This window comes from Galeopterus variegatus, unplaced genomic scaffold (genome assembly GCF_000696425.1).
Source record: "Galeopterus variegatus unplaced genomic scaffold, G_variegatus-3.0.2 Scaffold556, whole genome shotgun sequence".
Classification (NCBI taxonomy): domain Eukaryota; kingdom Metazoa; phylum Chordata; class Mammalia; order Dermoptera; family Cynocephalidae; genus Galeopterus; species Galeopterus variegatus.
Window position 1 is genome coordinate 508,453 of NW_007726667.1, and position 17,436 is coordinate 525,888.

At 40.0% G+C, this 17,436-nt stretch overlaps 1 protein-coding gene across 1 annotated transcript in view; it reads right to left on the reverse strand.

Moving 5' to 3' along the window:
- AKAP13 (A kinase (PRKA) anchor protein 13) overlaps positions 1–15,854 on the reverse strand; it is a 209,339-nt gene extending 193,485 nt beyond the window's left edge. Inside the window, exons 1-2 of the mRNA XM_008570017.1 lie at positions 15,816–15,854; positions 12,171–12,318 (exon numbers count right to left, since the gene is read on the reverse strand). Of these exons, the coding sequence (XP_008568239.1) occupies positions 12,171–12,318; positions 15,816–15,854 (187 nt within the window). The remainder of the gene's footprint in view (positions 1–12,170; positions 12,319–15,815) is intronic.
- Between the last annotated feature and the right edge of the window lie 1,582 nt (positions 15,855–17,436).

A 17,436-nucleotide genomic window follows, 5' to 3' on the forward strand; every position in this document is an offset into this window, starting at 1 on the left:
GGCACCCACTGTATAGACCAGCAGATATCTCAAGAGCTGTGACTGTAAGCAACAACCTACATGCCACCCCAAAGAGCTCAGTTTGAGCCAAATCAGCAAGATTTAACACCACCGTGTTTCTGTGGGTAAGATCTTCCTGGACAATCAGACTTTCTTCTGGATTTTTAGCCTCACAGAATTAAGTATTTCCAACATGCAGAATATATTCATCAAAACATGCATTGTTTTTCTCAACTTCCAATCGCTGATCTCAAACTAGCCAGACCTGTGCTTCTACCATCATTGTTCTTCCATAAACTATGTTTCTGATATGAAAAGAAAAAAGAAAAAAAAAAATGGAGTTAATGCTTTTGTTGTTTGAGTTATGACACCTTATGCTTTGCCTGATTAACCACAGGCACATCAGCATCCACAGCTTCCCTGAAGACATAACGCATGCAGAGACTGTGTTCCCACAGCAGAGCGACGTGGAGAGAAACCCTTACGGGTCCATGAGTCTGAGTTTCCACACCATGGGCACAGGCCAATAGAGGTTTCAGACTCAGACAGAACAAACTAAGCTTTCTGCTATCTTTGAAAGTGAAAACAATGTTTTTTCCATGTGATCAATCAGAATAATAAGTTAATTTTCTACATATTTTTTCCCAGGTGCCTCCCTGGGATGCACCTGAGTTCTTCGCCCTGTGACAAAGAAATCTCTCACTGGTGTGTAATTCTAGGGCAGTAACAAGCATTTACTAACCAAGTACCTACTACATGCCCAGCATTAGACATCATCATCTCTATATAACAATTTTATGAGATATGTATTGTCCTTACTTTATAGATGAGAAAAGTGAGACTTCAAGAAGTTACTTGCCCAAGGTTACACAAACATTAAGAAGCAGAATCCATTATTCAAATTAAAGGCTAATGCCAAAGGACATGGCCTATTATATCAAAATACAAGGGTTTTGTACCACATTACCTATAAACAGAGGAGAAAGCATGATGGGTAAGTCCCTGCCTGAAAGGAGCTTAACACTTACAATGACAGGTCATGATGACTATTAAGTGATAATGACAGGTTCATGAATCCTGAAGATCAGTCTTCACAAAAACACATAATTCCAGGAGATACTCCCACTGCCTTCCAAGTTGAATTCTTTCTATGAAGGATGTAGGAGGCTGAAGTATTCTCTGCCTGGTATGTATGTGTTTGTGCATGTACATTTCAATTCAATATATATATCTAGTCTATGAAATGAAATTAGAAAATAAACTTAATCTTTCTTGGAAGGGCAGTCAGCCTCATTACATAGATATCTATGTCAGCAGAAACAAGACAACTGATTCGAGGAGATGCTTTGGGTATTTTTCTTTTTTTTTTTTTTTGTCTTTTTTTGTCTTTTTTTCATGTCCGGCAATGGATCGCAACCCTCAGTGTCGCGCCCATACCGGACCAGGACCAGCAACTGGATCGCAACCCTCGGCGTTGCACCCGCACCTCGCTCAGCCAGTGAGCGGGAACCGGTCTGTATGTGGGATCCGAACCCTCGGTGGGAGCGCCACCGCGCTCCCAAGCGGCGCACTGTAGCAGTGCGCCACCGGGCTTTGGGTATTTTTCTCACAGAAAGTGTTTCTTTTAAAATGTTCTATAACATCTAAGTTCTGTTCAAAAACTAACAGCTGGACATCGGCCAAGTACAGGCACTGTGATTAGAAGGTTTAAATGAGTAAGATAAGAGTCTCAACTCTCCAGTGGGTCACAGTCCATAAGGGAGAATCAAACAAGGTGCAGAGAGCTGAAATGGAAGTCAAAATGGGATGGGTTCTATACAAAGCACACGAGGATACTTCAAAAAGATTGTGGAAAAATGGAATTTAAAAATAATAAGAATCCTTCCATGAGCTTTTTGAAGACACCTTACACAGTACAAGTGGGAGGGAAGAGCAGTGCATTTCATAGGTGGGTAAAAGTAAGAAGATTTCATGAAGGAGGTGGGAGTGATGAAGGACCTCTGATAGGCACCCTGCTTCCTAATTCCCCAACTCTAGGGGTTCTTCTCTGCAACCCTCAGAACTCAGCCATATATTCTCTCTCATTTAAAAAGCATTGTAAAGCTCTTTTACCTGCCCATAATCCTGCTGACTGGGCCAACTGCTGAGCTAGGGGCAGGTCTGGAGTTCACAGACCCCTCAAGCCTGTTGTCCAGACTGGGTCACAAACCCTTCACACGCCAGGCTGGGTCCCCAGATCCCTCACATGCAGGTCCACGAGCTAGGCAAGTGGCCAAAAACATTCTTGGAAGCTGCAGGTTGGAGAGCATGGCCGCACACAGTAGATGCCTGAGTCAGACAACACCAGCCAAGGTGGCAGTGCAGCGCCACCCCCACACACACACCATTTGCTTACAAAGAATGCACCACACCACCCCCAACTGCACCTAAGGCAAGGAGGCCTGAAAAAATTATTCTATTTTCCCAACAAGTATTTACATAATACTTTTTATGTGCCAGACACTATTCTCAGTGCTTTACAGATAAGAATTCATTTACTTCTCATAACATCCCTATGCAAAAGATACTCTTACTATCTCCATTTGCCAGAAGAGGAAACTGAGGCACAAAACATTAAGTAATCTGCCCAAGGTTATAAAGCTCTTAAGTTGCAGAATTAGAATCTGAACCCAAGTTTCCTTGCTCTAGAGTCTGCCCCTACACTCAAAATTTATGGATATTTAAGATGGCTTAAAGAGGAAATAAGGGTTCCACAGAAGAATAATGAAAAAGGAATAAAAACACATTCAAATCCTGGCTGTAAGACTCATCAGTTGTGTGACAACAGATCACTCCTGTTCTCTGGGCCTCAATTCCTTCAGTTGGCCCCTGAAAAACACAGAGTTGAACCACACAGTCCACCTATGTGCAAATTTTTTTCAAACTGTGGATCGAAAATACAGTATTTGCAGGATGTGGAACCTGCGTGTATGGAAAGCTGACTTTTCATATAGGCAGGTTCCACAGGGCCAACTATAGGACTTGAGTATCTGTGACTTTTAGTATACGTGTGGCATCCTGGAACCAATCCTTCATGGGTACCGAGGGACAACTATACAGCATGAGGAAGCAGCCTCTATAGGATCTACTGTTTCTCCAACTGTAAAAGACTACAGGTCTTACCAGGCAGAAAGTGGGGAGGAAGAGGAGGTTTGGAAGGTTTTTCAGGAATAGGAAACAGCTTTTAAAAAGTAAAAATGAAAAGCAGAGGGTAAGTTCAAGGGATGAAACAACTACAAGAGATGGTTTCAGGAAGTTATTAACTAGGCTACTCCTAGATGCTTAGTACCAGTAGTAGAAGAGACCTGGGTTCAAACCTATTTTCTTACTTATTAGCTGTGTGGCCTGAGGTAAACGACAATTTCTCTAACATGTTCAAATCCAGATAGTCTCCAAGCCTTAAAAGCAAAGAGCTATTTAGAAGAGTCCTCCCAAATGCTTTACTATCACCCAAAGCAACATACACGGTCTCATTTCATTTCCAAATAAACTGACAAAGATATAGCAAAATGTATTTCAGTCAGAATTACTTTAAAGAAAAAACGTGGTTCATGAATCTAACCAATAGTTTTAGAACTGTCCCATTTATTCAGAATTAAGCTTAATTTATAAACTCCTGACAGTCCTTTGAGGTAGATTTGAATAAACGTCTATAAAGACTAAAATCACAAATTTCACAATTCAATGATGACAACGTAAATAATTTGGAATCCAAATTGAATTCTGCCTTCAAAACTCAAATTTGCTATGAGGCAGAAGAGATATTACACTTACCTGAAAAAAAAATATCTACTGCCTCTACCCATTTAAACAGTCCTTATTCTTTCTTACCAATCTGCTTCCCCTAGCCTGTGCAAAGATGAGAAAACTGAAAACTTGAATCAGAAAGGGAGTCCCAATGCCACTACAGCGCAGTACAGTATTTGTACTGTAATCTATGCGGGATTCCTAAAATGACTGCTTACTTGGACAGGATGAGGTGAAAGCAAACAAGGGGAGAGAAACAACAAGGTATAGATGTGTGTGTGTGAAGGGACACACGGACGAAGGAAGCACGCGAGAGCCGGGCTAACAGTTCGCCAGAGAAGTTCCACTTTATCCAAGGACTGCGCGTACATTTATAGGGTGCTGTGCTCCGGGGCGGGAGAGAGAGTGGACGGGGCTGGGCAGGAGGTGAGCCTTGACCTGTGACTGGCCGAGGTTTGGCGCGGGTGGGCTTGAGTGTTGGCGCCAGCGGGCGTGTTTACTGCGGAGAAGAACCAGGAAGGGCGCCATATTGCCAGGGTGTGTCCTTTGTTCAGGCGCCCATGGGGTCCCTACAGTGTGCATGTGTGTGAGTGTGCTGGGCAGCACAAGTATGCTTTTCTCTTTCTGCTGCTTTAGCAAAAGAATCTGTTAGCAGGTGGAGGAGTGTACAGGTGAGCTATTGTCAGCTCTATTTGTGCATAACTAAAATGAAACTGTATATCAAATAAGTAGAATGTCAGAAAAGGCCATGAAACAGATATCTAGGAGAAGCCATCCAACTGTCAGCTCAATATTTTCTCTTCTGACATGAACTCACAGTCTGAGGGAGAAATTATGATTCATCATAAGCAAAATGTGCCATAAATCTGGAATTTGTTTAGTATGATTATAGGTTTCTTTTTCAAAAGAAAAACTGAGGGTTCAAAGAGAAGTGAAGAAATAAGGGTTTCCTGGATTAGTCTTTATTAAACTTAGAGAGTAAACTGGAAGAGTTACTACCGAGCAAGAACAAAGTACCTCATCCTTCTGTCTGGAAATCAACCACACAAGGTTGGCGGGACTACTCTCTCACACTAGTGTTTTTTATTAGGCTCAAATGGCTCTCAGGATTATTTTTAATCCTTATAAGCCTACCAGATAAAGCATCTAAAGAAAAAAAATCAGCATTTTTTTTATACCAAAGGTTATATAATATGAACCCAGTAATAAAACTAAAATCATTGCATAAAACCTCTTCCTACTACCATAAAATTAGCTCTGGAGACATGGCTATTTGCAGGGGGCATTAGTCTTATGATTGCTTTGTTCATAAGAACACAGGGTGTTAATGTCTACAACTATAGTGCAAAAACATGGAGAGAGGAAACCATATCCAATTTGATACAATAACCACAATTTAACTTTCTGCACAACAACAGAAGCTGCAGTAGGAAGATTTTCAGCTAGTTCCACAGTATTTTTCCTTCCACTAAATTTACTGGTAACAAGAAAGGAAAATAAAAATCACAATCTTTTTTTTAAAGGGATATTCTGAAAAATATACTGAACTTCTGAAGAAAGCTACCAAAGAGGATTTAGAGGAGAGAGAAAAACTGCTGCAGAAACATGGCCTAAACTTCAATTCCATCTTTAGCCTCCTGAATTTATTATCTCATTATTGGGTCAACTTCCATAGAAAATAAATTATCTGTTCCCAGCTGAGTGAATTGCAACAGGTCCTAAAGTATGCTGGCAATTAGCTGTAGAGTCAGAAAACATTAGGCTTGAACCCCAGTTCCACTGCAGACAGGTTTGATCATCATGAGAAAATCACTCAACCTTGAAGCCTATTTCCTTGCACACAAAATGAGAACACCACCAACCTTATGAATTGTTAAAAACATTAGAGATGGCCATGCACAAAGCATATGGCATAAAATAGGCATCTAACACTGGTAGTTATTATTATTATCAGCAATTAAAATGTTCCTGTGCAGGTAACTCAAGGAAAACAGATCTCTAATACTCTATACAAAGAGCTTCCGCAGCTTGGCCCAACAAAGCTTCTGAGCTAAATATTGCCTTTGGCACTGTAGAACTGAAGAAATAAAGGGAGGAGGGGAAGAATAAACAAAAACACAAGGAGCGCATAGGTGAGAAACAAAAAATTTAACTGTGTGTTAATGATCCTCTTCAAATCATCTAATCCACGCCTTTACTAAGCTTGCAGGTGTGTGTTCATGAAGTTTGAAAAACTAGCCTGCAGGCTCCTTATCACTATAGGAAGCACCCGCACGCATGGAAACGAAATATTGCTACAGATAAACAAAACTGCTGAAGCATGACCCAAGAATTACTTCACTTCCTATTAATCTAAAAGTGGAACACATCCCATCCGGCCTTCTCTTTTGAGGATGAAACAATTGGCACTTTGTTTCAGTAGCTATCCAAAAAGGAAACCTAAAAGTGCTTGCTGGCCAGCCAAGCCCAGTCCTACACAGATGTCATCTTCTAAGAGAAAGGGTGCATTAGTAGCCAATGGTGGAAAATATAAAAATAATCTCTTTACTACTTGAGTTTTGCATCGATGTATTTAAGAATTTGGTGCCTTTTTCTTTCTTTTGAAGTCATTATAACAGAGTTAAAGGAAATTCAGTCTTCAGACCCAACTCTAATAGGAAATAGGATTATGTGCAGAAATATGCAACCACTGCTAGTTTTGGGTAGTCTAATGTTAGACATGCAAATTTGGTATATGTACAAAATGTCTCTATGTATGTATAGGAGTATTTAAGTGTGGCGGGGGGGGACAGCAAGCACAGGAATTTTATCATGTACATTTTGAAGAAGGACACGGCTAATTAATGCTAAAAATTTGATCTACTACATTCCAGCCTATACCTCTAAGGCAGTGATTATAAAGCTTTCTTCCCACGACCTGTATCATCCTAAGGAACTTTTTAAGATATTTTTCTCTATTCTCCATCTCCACCTCATGATAGATAGATCATGTATTTGTATATATGAGTTTTATATACACAGATTAAAATTTATTTTGCCTTATGGACAAGAGCTAATTTTCACCCCCTTGAGGGGATATCACTCCCACTATAACACATGCCCTAGGATTCCAATGCTGTGGTCATAGTTCCAAGGTGATGAAATATATAATTTCCTCATAACATTACAACTAAGACAGTAAACAACTGATTTATTCCCCCTTCAACTAGTTCTGGGTTTTTTCCCCCAGTATAACCACTATATGCACTGACTAGCACTGGGGCAGTAATTTAAGTTTTTTAAAATGTAAAATCACATCAGTCTAGAGATAGTGTTATATAAAGTAGAAGTATTTCAGAATAGGGAGACTGTTAGAAAATGTCCAATAAAAAATAACTGATGACTTTTGGGGGGCGGGGGGAGGGAATCAGAATTCTCTGATTAGGCCAATTAAAAGCCTGCAGCTTCTTTTCAAATACATTATTCAATTTGGTGATCTTTGGATATCAGCTGCTAGAGAGAGAGTTTGGTTCACAAGAAATAAAAAACACATTGTGCTAAAACTGTAGGACCGCTTGTTGAGACCTGGGCTGCAATTTTTCATTAAACCCAATAGGACCTCTGATCATGGTAAATGTACTGTTCTTTTCTTTTTTTGTTGTTTTAAATGACAAATCTACTTTTATATAGTACTTTCCCTTATGAGTAGCAGAGAGAAAAAAAACACAAAAGAGAGGAGTCAAATTTTGGGTCAATGAAGGTTTATAGTTTTCCTATCACACAAGAATACCTGCTGTGAATTCTAAAAGTAAATAATAGACATGCTGAAAAAAATATTTTATTTTATGAAAGATTCTGTACTAAAGCCTTTCATAAAAAATAGTGTGCAGAATCCACTAAACATCTTGTTTCATTTTTCATTCTGAAATCACTGTTTGCTTGGTCTAAATTCACAGTTCCATTAATAAAAGTAAACACGGGCCGGCCCGGTGGCGCACTGGAGAGTGCACCGCTTGGGAGCGCGGCGGCGCTCCCGTGGAGGGTTCGGATCCCATGTGGAGACCAGTTCCCGCTCACTGGCTGAGCGCAGTACAGGCACGACACCGAGGGTTGCGATCCTGATACCAGTCAGTAAAAAAGACAAAAAAAGGAAAAAATAAATTAATTAATTTAAAAATAAATAAATAAATAAATAAAAGTAAACACACAAAAAACAATACTCTAAAGCTGGCCGGTTAGCTCAGTTGGTTAGAGCATAGTGGTGGTAACACCAAGGCTTGATCCCTGTACTGGCCAGCAAAAATAAACAAACAAACAATATATCTGTTTTTTTAAAAAATCTCAGTTTACCTACAGGAAAATCATTGGTAAATTAAAATGTGATTTAGGGTTGAATTCAAACAATTTAAAGGGAGATAAAGTAAAAAGTCAAAGTCTCCCCCTTTGTGTCTCCTAAGATGTTACTACTCTTAACATACTTCCTTATTAAAAAGGAGGAATCATATCACATCTACAGCCTTCAATGGCAGGAAGGCAAGAAAAGATTATTTTTAAAAGCCTTTACAACTTCTTTATAATAACACACACATTTTCTCTTTTCATGGAAAGCTTATTAGAAAACATGCAAAAAAAAATGAGAAAATAGAAGGGAAGGGGTAAATCGGACTGTAATTTCAATATCTGAAGTCAAAGTTTATTTTAGGAGACAATTTTAAAATGTCTCATTTTTAACCTTATTTTGAAAAATCTTTATTTGATAAAAGGTTATAGACAAACATCAAGAAGTAACTGTCTTTTGAAGGTCAATCAATCATCTGCTTTTGGTAAAAACTAAAATGTTACAAAACTTTTGACAGTGAAAAGTACAGAGAACTCAAAGAGAAATCACAGCCAGCAATCTAGACAAAACATGACATTAAAAGAAAGAACAAGGCACAAAGCTGGTTTTTCTTCTCACAGACAAAACGACTAGGAATTGCACAGCTCGTCCTACATGTAAGCAGAAAGAGTGCAAAGGCATCCCTATCAGCAGCAGCTGCTGCAAAAAGACCATGCACATTTATCCAGTAACTGGAATGCATGAAGCATTTGTACAGACTTTCCATGAAGAATCTTGACTAATATGACACGGTTCTCAGCAGACAGGAAATCTGAGGCTTGTCTAACTGATGCACAGAAATCATCAAAGGTAGCTCTGGAAAGAAAACACAGACTCCTGCTCCAAACTAAGAATTCAATTCAAGAATCCAGAGATTCCTTCTGCATCCCCCACCCCCACCCCCCAAGGGTTGTTGGGCTGGCCAGTTAGCTCAGTTGGTCAGAGTGCAGTGTTGTAACACCAAGGTCAAGGGTTCGGATCCCTGTATCGACCAGCCACCAAAAAAATAAAAATAAAAATAAAATTTTGATTGGCTGGCTGGTTAGCTCATCTGGGAGAGCACGGTACTGGTAATACCAAGCTCAAGGATTTGGATCCCTATACCAGCCAGCCTCCAGGGGGAAAAAAAGGCTGTGTGTGTATGCACACCCACCCACTTTTCTACAAGAGGGAACACTTCCATCATCCTTAGCATACACCAGGAACAAAACATACAAAAATCTTGGCCCTCATGAAGCTGATACTTTAGTAGGAACAGGTAGAAAATAAATAAGATAAATAAATATATAATGTGTTAGAAGTTGATAAGTGCAATGGAGAAAAAGAAAGCAAGGAAGGGGGACAGGGAATGCTGAGAAGAGGTAACTGTACATTTTTTATAAGGTGGACAGGTGATAACCGAGTAAGGACCTGAAGGAAGGAAAGGCACAATTCTAAGAAGACCACAAAAGCAGATTTAAGACAGTTTAATTCTAGGCTAAAAAATTAACTCCATGACATAAACAAGAAATTCAAAACTAAGTTAACCCCAAAATGCCTCTGGCTCTAACCCTGAACTAATCCAAAGGACAGCAGCTGAAAAAGACAACTAAACAGAAAAATCTCATACATGATGAGTAGAGCAATAGGGACCACTCAGGAATCTCCTTTGCTTAAATAGCTAACAGAGCTTCCAATATACCAACTAGGGAGCTCACTGGTACCCTGGCATACATATCAAAGGCCCACATGTTAATGAGTTGCCTTACTCTTCATTTGACCTTCCAGAGGTATATGAGAGTCTTTCAAGGACTCTAATCCTTTTGTCACTTCTCTGCTGTAATTAGGCACCTCATATTAGCAGCCTGACCAAATTTTTGGACAGAACATTCCAGCCAATGGGGAGGGGGGAGGGAGGAGGGGACGCCAAGTTGCCAGGCCCCATAAGCATGATAGAGAATACGGAAAGTAGACAGCTGATTCATAAAAAATGAAGGCGGCAAGTACCAGGACTCCAGGCCCCAAGCAAATGGGTCAGAAACGATTTCTGAGGATTTGGACCAAATTAAAGGAAAGCAGCAGAGTACAATACTCATTCTGGTTGGCTTGGGTCGGCAGGGCAAGTGTACTCAGAGTCAATAAAGCACAAATGAACACCCAGAGAAGAGTGAGACTGAAAAAGAGGGGTACTGCAACATAAAAAGAGCTATCAGAACCAAAGGCAAGGGAAGAATGGGAACTAGAGTTCAGAAAGGCAGGCTGGGGACAATGCACAAGGATTGGTATAAACTCAGGGCCTCAGGCTGCCATACAAGTAAATGGGATTGTGACTCCAAGGAGAGTCACTGCCTGCCACCCAGCCTAATTTAAGGACCTTGCCAGGGAAGGTATAAGAGCTTCCAGGCACATCTCTCTCCACCATGAGATGGAACTATGCTGGGGTTTGTGACCCAGAATCACAGCTAGGACCCAGGGGTACATTTTGTCATATTTGCCCTTTCTCTTATTATCTACTTGTATTCTTCTAGTAGCTACTAATACGGTCTCTCTAGATATAAATGCACACAGTCACATATACACACACAAACACACCCCAAACTTTAATCCTAAAGTGTTCCTAATTCAGGAATAACTTACTTTATAAAAATTACCTCCATTCCTTCCTAATAAGAGCCCAGTCAGGAATTGACTTGATTCTACCTAGTTAAGGAGCTGTTTCTCCCCCTAATAAATGTTTACCAATGGTGATATTACACAGCACCTGCTAGAGAGCAGGCCTCAAGTTGCAGATAAGCCTTTCTGATATGACAGACCATCAGAGGAAACAAGATGACTGGAAGCTCTAAATTACAAAGAAGAATATCTAGTACTCCTTAGAAAAGAAATCAGTATCTAACCTGACCACCTTCTTACATTTCTTCTCCCTAAAAATTTGGAGAGAATCTTTAAATCCTATGTTTTTCAAAATCATTTTTGCCAGATAAGAGGATAAACACAGCTTTCAATCATCATAATCCCAGTTCTTGATGTGTATAATTTTCAGAATTTGGTTGGTGCCAGACACAAAGTTGACCTACTAAAATGCCACAGCAATGACAAACTGGCAATCTGATCCAATACTAGCAAGACCAGATACTCAAAGTGTTTCATAAGCTAATAATTTTTTACACCACTTATATCCACAAAGTAGAATCAATGTTATATAAAAATGCTGGTTAAAAAAATGTTTCTATAAGAACTACATCCATCTTATGCTCTATAGGAAAACAGTTAAACTGTCAACATGTTTTAGAGATTCCCTCTAATTGTGCCCTCTTTTGAATTCTGATAAAAACTGGTCAATTGTTAACTTTGAAGCAAGGTCAATTAAAGAAAGAAGTTCATTTACAAAAACAAATCAATACACCTTCAGATACTAGGATAGGCCAAGAGATAGTCACTACTTTATCAGCCATTTCTGGTGGAAGCAGCAATGACTTCATTATTCTGTAAAAATGTTTATTAAGTAAACATTTTCCTTTTAATTCTGTTAAATTTATAAATGCAACAGTGATTAAGCATTCATTCCATCATGAACTGTAATTTGTTAATTTGGGAGAAATTTGGCTTTATGAGAGATTTTATAAGTTTTCCATCACAGATACTGAGGAATGTGTTTTACCTTTTGGTTTTGCCACCATGAAATTCAGAATCGAATCTACGGTCCCACTGTAATAACCATATGAGAACTTGTATTTTCCACATGTGTTTTAGTTTACCCACAATTTCAATATACTAATAAATTTATTTTTTTGCTGATTATGATTTTTATCTTTTAATTTATGACATCGTTTTATTTCACTTTTTTCCAGTTAGGTTCAGATTTTTGTGGAACAAGCAAGATATAAACAAAATACAGTACACCTACATATTTTTAAAAAGATCTGACTATAGTTACGTCACCCTGATTTACTTTTCCTATCATTCTATACTAACTAACAGAATAAAACTGTTCAAGAACTAATAAAGATCTCATTAAAATATGTACAGGTCCCATTCAAATACTTACCAGGAGCAATGGTCTCCAATGTATCAGAACTGACCTTCCGAGTACTTGTACAGTGATGGAGGGTAGAACCTGAAAATACCAAGTAAAAAACTACATCATCTTCAACTTTGTCCTCTTCAGCCAGCAGGACTGTGACAACACAATCGCCCTACAAAAGAAAAAGATATAGCAAGTTTGCGTTAGTAAGATTCCTCTTGGGAGTCTATCTTTATAAAACATCATATTTAAGGGAAAATCAAATGTATCATACAAACTGTGCACCAGTTCTGGTAGGTTTATACAAATATGACCCATGACTGAGCACTTACGTGCCAGACAATGTTCTAGGCATTGAGAATAATGAACCTGAAAATAAGATCTCAGTTCACTTTAAGATTACATTTCAGTGGAGGTGATTAGACAAACCACAAGGTAACAGTTTGTGTATTTACTTGATGAATGGATTTTTTTTTTAAAAGGGAGAAATTCAAGAAAATCTAAAAATAAAGCAGAGAAGATGGAGGGGGTATATTAGTTATATCCTCACACTCAGAATGCTCCCTAACTCCTGTGTTCCACTTGCAAGCAACAATTTTCTAAATTCTATATTCCATAAAATCATCACCAAGTCCACTTATTTATTTTCCAGCAAAGTTGGAGAGCCTCTAATAGAGTTGCCTGGAAATGGCAGGGTGCAAAGAGCATGAGCCTAGGCTCCAGCCAAATCTGGATTTCAATCCCACCTACAAAGACTTTACTTAGATCCACTAAACTTCAGTTTCCTTGACTATATAAATGGAGATCATACCTTCTCTCATAGCTAATATATGAAAATTCTAGGGACACATTCAGCTATCAGTCCATGGTAATACTCTTCATACAATGGGAGGTGGCTTTTCTAACAATTTGTGTTTTCACACCATCTGGCATCCCTGCTCTTCTTTATCTACCCCTCCCCATTAAGCCCTAGGAATCAGACAAAAATCTTATGCCAATAACTTCTTCCATGACTTTGCAACTATTCAGGAGGTAAGATCTCTGTCCCTTAGTTGCAAAAATTCTTCTAACGCAGTTTTTATACATTGATTTTTTTCAATTGAGGCCAGTGGTTAAATATATTCTATGAAATACAGTCCTAATGGCCATTCTCCCAGTTATAAAAATTATATAACTCATGTTGTAACCATAAACTAACAAAAGATTTTAAAGCATCAAGATTTAAAGCACTGAGATTTTAATATTATCTAAATCTTAATACACTATGAAAAAAACAATTAAGAGAACGCCAGGCCACTTCAGCATTAAAATTAGGGAAGAGAATTCTCATTACTTACAGCATTTTTTCCTTTTCCATTTTAGCAATAATAAAGCCCATAAGAGAACCATGCCACTCTGTGGCCACAACTAGCAGAGGACAGTTTTTTTTTTAACTAAATACTGAAAACCAAAAATCATAAAGTCAAACCTAGGACCAAGTCTATTAACAGATATACTCTAGTAGATTGATTCTGTTCAGAGAGTATTTCCCAAAGCCCTGAATGTCTATTTCTTATTTTATCCCAGTGCCTTGTGCAGCATCCTATGCACGGTAGGTGCTCAAATCCACTGAATGCAACATATAAGTCAGAATGAACTACAATCTCAAATAAGCTGTAACTTACTTTGTCAAAAATTCAGTTATAAATATGACTACTGACCTGAGGAGTTCCAAAGCACTGTAACACAAGGAATATCAGTCAGTCCAGAATTATTACTGACTTTAGGCACTACTTGATATTATAGTTTCATCTTGTGTATAAGTCCCTGTCTTGGAAACATTTTTTAAAAGCTTAGGCTAGTAAAATGTTTAACATCCTTTGCCATGATGCAACCAGTTAAAGTGTCTGCAGTACATACAAGAAGACGCAATTACTCAAGGTACTGAAAAATACCATTATAACCTGAAAGAAGTGCAAATGAAAGTCCAGAAGTTTCATCCTTTATAGCACAAGTGGGGAAACTATGGCCCAGGGGCCTAATCCAGCCCCCTACCCCCTTGTTTCTGTATGGCTCACAAGCTGAGAAAGATTTTCACGTTTTTAAATGGTCAGGTGGGGAAAAAAAGATATTTTAACATGAAAACTACATAAAATTAAAATTTTAGTGCCCATAAATAAAGTTTTATCAAAATCCAGCCACGCCCATTCCTTTACGTATTGTCTGTGGCTACTTTTGTACCACAATAGGCCATCGCAGTTGAATGGTTAAGACAGACCATATGTGGCCCACAGCCTAAATTATTTACTATTTAGACCTTAACAGAAAAAAAATTTTTTTGCACTTTGATTTCTAACCTGGAATTCTAAAAATACATCTTTCTTTTCAAGATCAAGGATTTCCTCTCCACATGACATCCAACATCTTGCTGGGAGATTCTCCATGCCTCAAGATACTAGCAATATCTGGGACTTTCCTTTTACTGCGTACAGAAGAGATGGCTAACACAGGCAGCTGAAATCCTTTTAACAAAGCTTTCAAGATCAACCTCTTGTTTTCATTCCTAAGACAATACCAAATGAGTTTTAAATTGCTTTCAAACCTTTAACAGTTCTTTTAAAACGTTAAGTCACACTACCTTATGCCCAAAATATTAAATAGAGGGGAAGGAAAAACCTCATTCACTTCAAAACTCCTTGAAATTTAGATTCCAAAGGGACCTGGAATTAAAGTACTCACCTTCCCTGAAGAAGTGTTCTCTGCACTCTCATAAAGTCACTGAAAGCAAATAAACTGCATTTCAACCATGTGACTCCTATTTTACTATAGTAGTACCAAGCACCTAGTATTACTTGAGATGGCCTTGAAAGATTAAGTGGAATGGTGATGAAAAAAATGAAAATGAAAAACAGACGTAAGTAAGAATTTTTGTCGAGGTGGTTGTTTTAATCCTACCCTCCTTGACAGATGCCCTGGTAAATTACTATGCTGTTCAAGGGAAGGACCAGCCCCACAGAACAAGTAGATAAATCTGTCTGGCTGCACGCTTAACAACTGTCATGTTTCTAACTACAACAGATAAACTTATTAATAAGGGCAATTTTCAAGACACTCTCAATTACAATTTTAGTTCGACCCACTTTTAGAATGTTGCCAATTCTCCAATAATCTGAAGAAACAAGAGTGCTAACCTTACAAAGATATTTTCTACTGATGGATCTTGGACATGACCAGCGTCACTGTGCACACAATAAGCACAAAATAGCCGCCAGCCTTGTCTTCCACCCCAGCACCAAACCCTCCCCACTTTCCTTTACAAGAAGCCTCATGACTTCTGCAAAACAGAAACCCTTTTGCTGCTGCAAGGGCACAATTCTCCACCCTGGTCACATAGCTTCCGCACTAGCATAACACCTTTCCTTGATTGTATCAGCCAGCCCTTGGCACCCTAGATAAGCTCTCTCACCCCCACACCTGGTGCTGTCCTCCATCTTGGGGGCAGCCCTGGGCTGCCCTCCACTTTGAGTGCAGCACAGCAGATTCTTTTCCTTTAATAAAGCTTGATTGGTACCCGGCATCTCGGCTCACTTTCTTTCATTATGGTGCTGAAACCCGGGAAGGGTCCTGGCCGGACCGTCGGACGATCCCATCTCTTGGGCCTTGATTGGCCCGCGGCCACCCTTCACGGACCTGCTGAACCAGGAACCACCGGGACTCTCCTTTTGCCATTTCAGACCAACACATCCAACACTGGCCTCAATTCAGGGTGAGTCAGTGGGTCTGTCCTGCTTCTACGAGCTCCCCCAACTACTCTCTATGACAATGGTCTCTATGAAGCCCAGGTGCCTGGCTGAAGGAACTCTTCTTGTACCCCCCAGCTATAGGAGAACATTCCATTAGCCGGTTGGTAGCTTTTCGCTTGAAAAGAACATTCACACCAAAGAGGACGCTCCTTGGTGGCATTCTTCTTCTACCAGGACTGCCCATTTCCTTTCTCACCCTCTACATGGGATCCTCACAATCCAAACCTCCACACTCTATGCCCTTGGGCTGTCTCCTGGACAATTTACCCCCTGTCCTCCAAGGAGACATTAAACCTAAACGTCTCGTCTTCTACTGTAATCCACACTCTACGCCTCCGGGCTGTCTCCTAGACAATCTTTGGCCTCCACGCACACATTAAAACTCGAACGCCTCATTACAATGGATCCCAGTGGCCACAAGATGGCACTCTCAATTTAGATACTCACCAAAATAGCAAAAGCTGGAGAGATTTCTTATGTTCAAGCCTTTTTTGTCTCCAACTACAGTCCTGCTCTCTTTCAAAACTGTCCTATGTCTCAAATTCTCCTAGCTCATGCCTGACCATCCTTTCCAGACGCGGATCAACCTTCTGATCTGTCAGACTACTCTGATATCCATATGCGCCACCTCGACTATCTCCATACGCTCCAAATCCTTCACCAGCCCCTCCACCTTTTCCCTCTCTTCGCCCTCAGCCACCCAACCCCCCTCCTTCTCCCCCTTCATCAGGTGACAACCCCACCTCAGCTCCGGCTCCTTTATATTCCCTCCATGAAGTGGCAAGGACGAAAGGATTTGTCTGGGTACATATCCCCTTTTCTCTTTCCAATCTCTCCCAAATCAAAAAACGACTGGGATATTTCCAGTCCAACCTGGACACGTATCTTAAGGAATTCAGGTATCTCACCCAGTCTTACGATCTCACCTGGCGTGATATTTTTATGATTCTCACTACTACTGTGTCCCCCGAAGACAGGGAACAGGTCTGGATAGTGGCCCAACAACAGACAGACAAGGTACATGCCTAAAATAATAGTCGGCCTGCAGGAGCCATTGCCGTTCCTCACATGGACCCAAATTGAGACTACCAGGCTGGCCACAGGGATCAGGATCTCCAGGACAACATGATCACACACTTGATTTATGGCCTCCAAAAAGCTACTAATTCCTAACCCTCCTCTCAGAGGCTTTACATAAATACACATATATAGATTTCAACCCCCCTGCAGGCATGGCCCTCTTAAACTACCTCCTCAACACAGCTTCTAGGTTTTTAACAATAGAAAAAAAAAAAAAAAAGGGGGGGGGGGGGGGCGTTACAAAAGAGATCATGCCAAATACCGACTCCTGGCTAATATGACATCCAAGGCTCACACATTTCAAAGCCGGCTGCCTCAAGGGGCAAGCCACCCGGGAACTGCTTCAAATGTGGTCAACTGGGCCACTGGGCACAGGCCTGTTCTAACCCCAGGCCTCCTCCCAGACGCTGTCCTCACCGCAAAGAGCC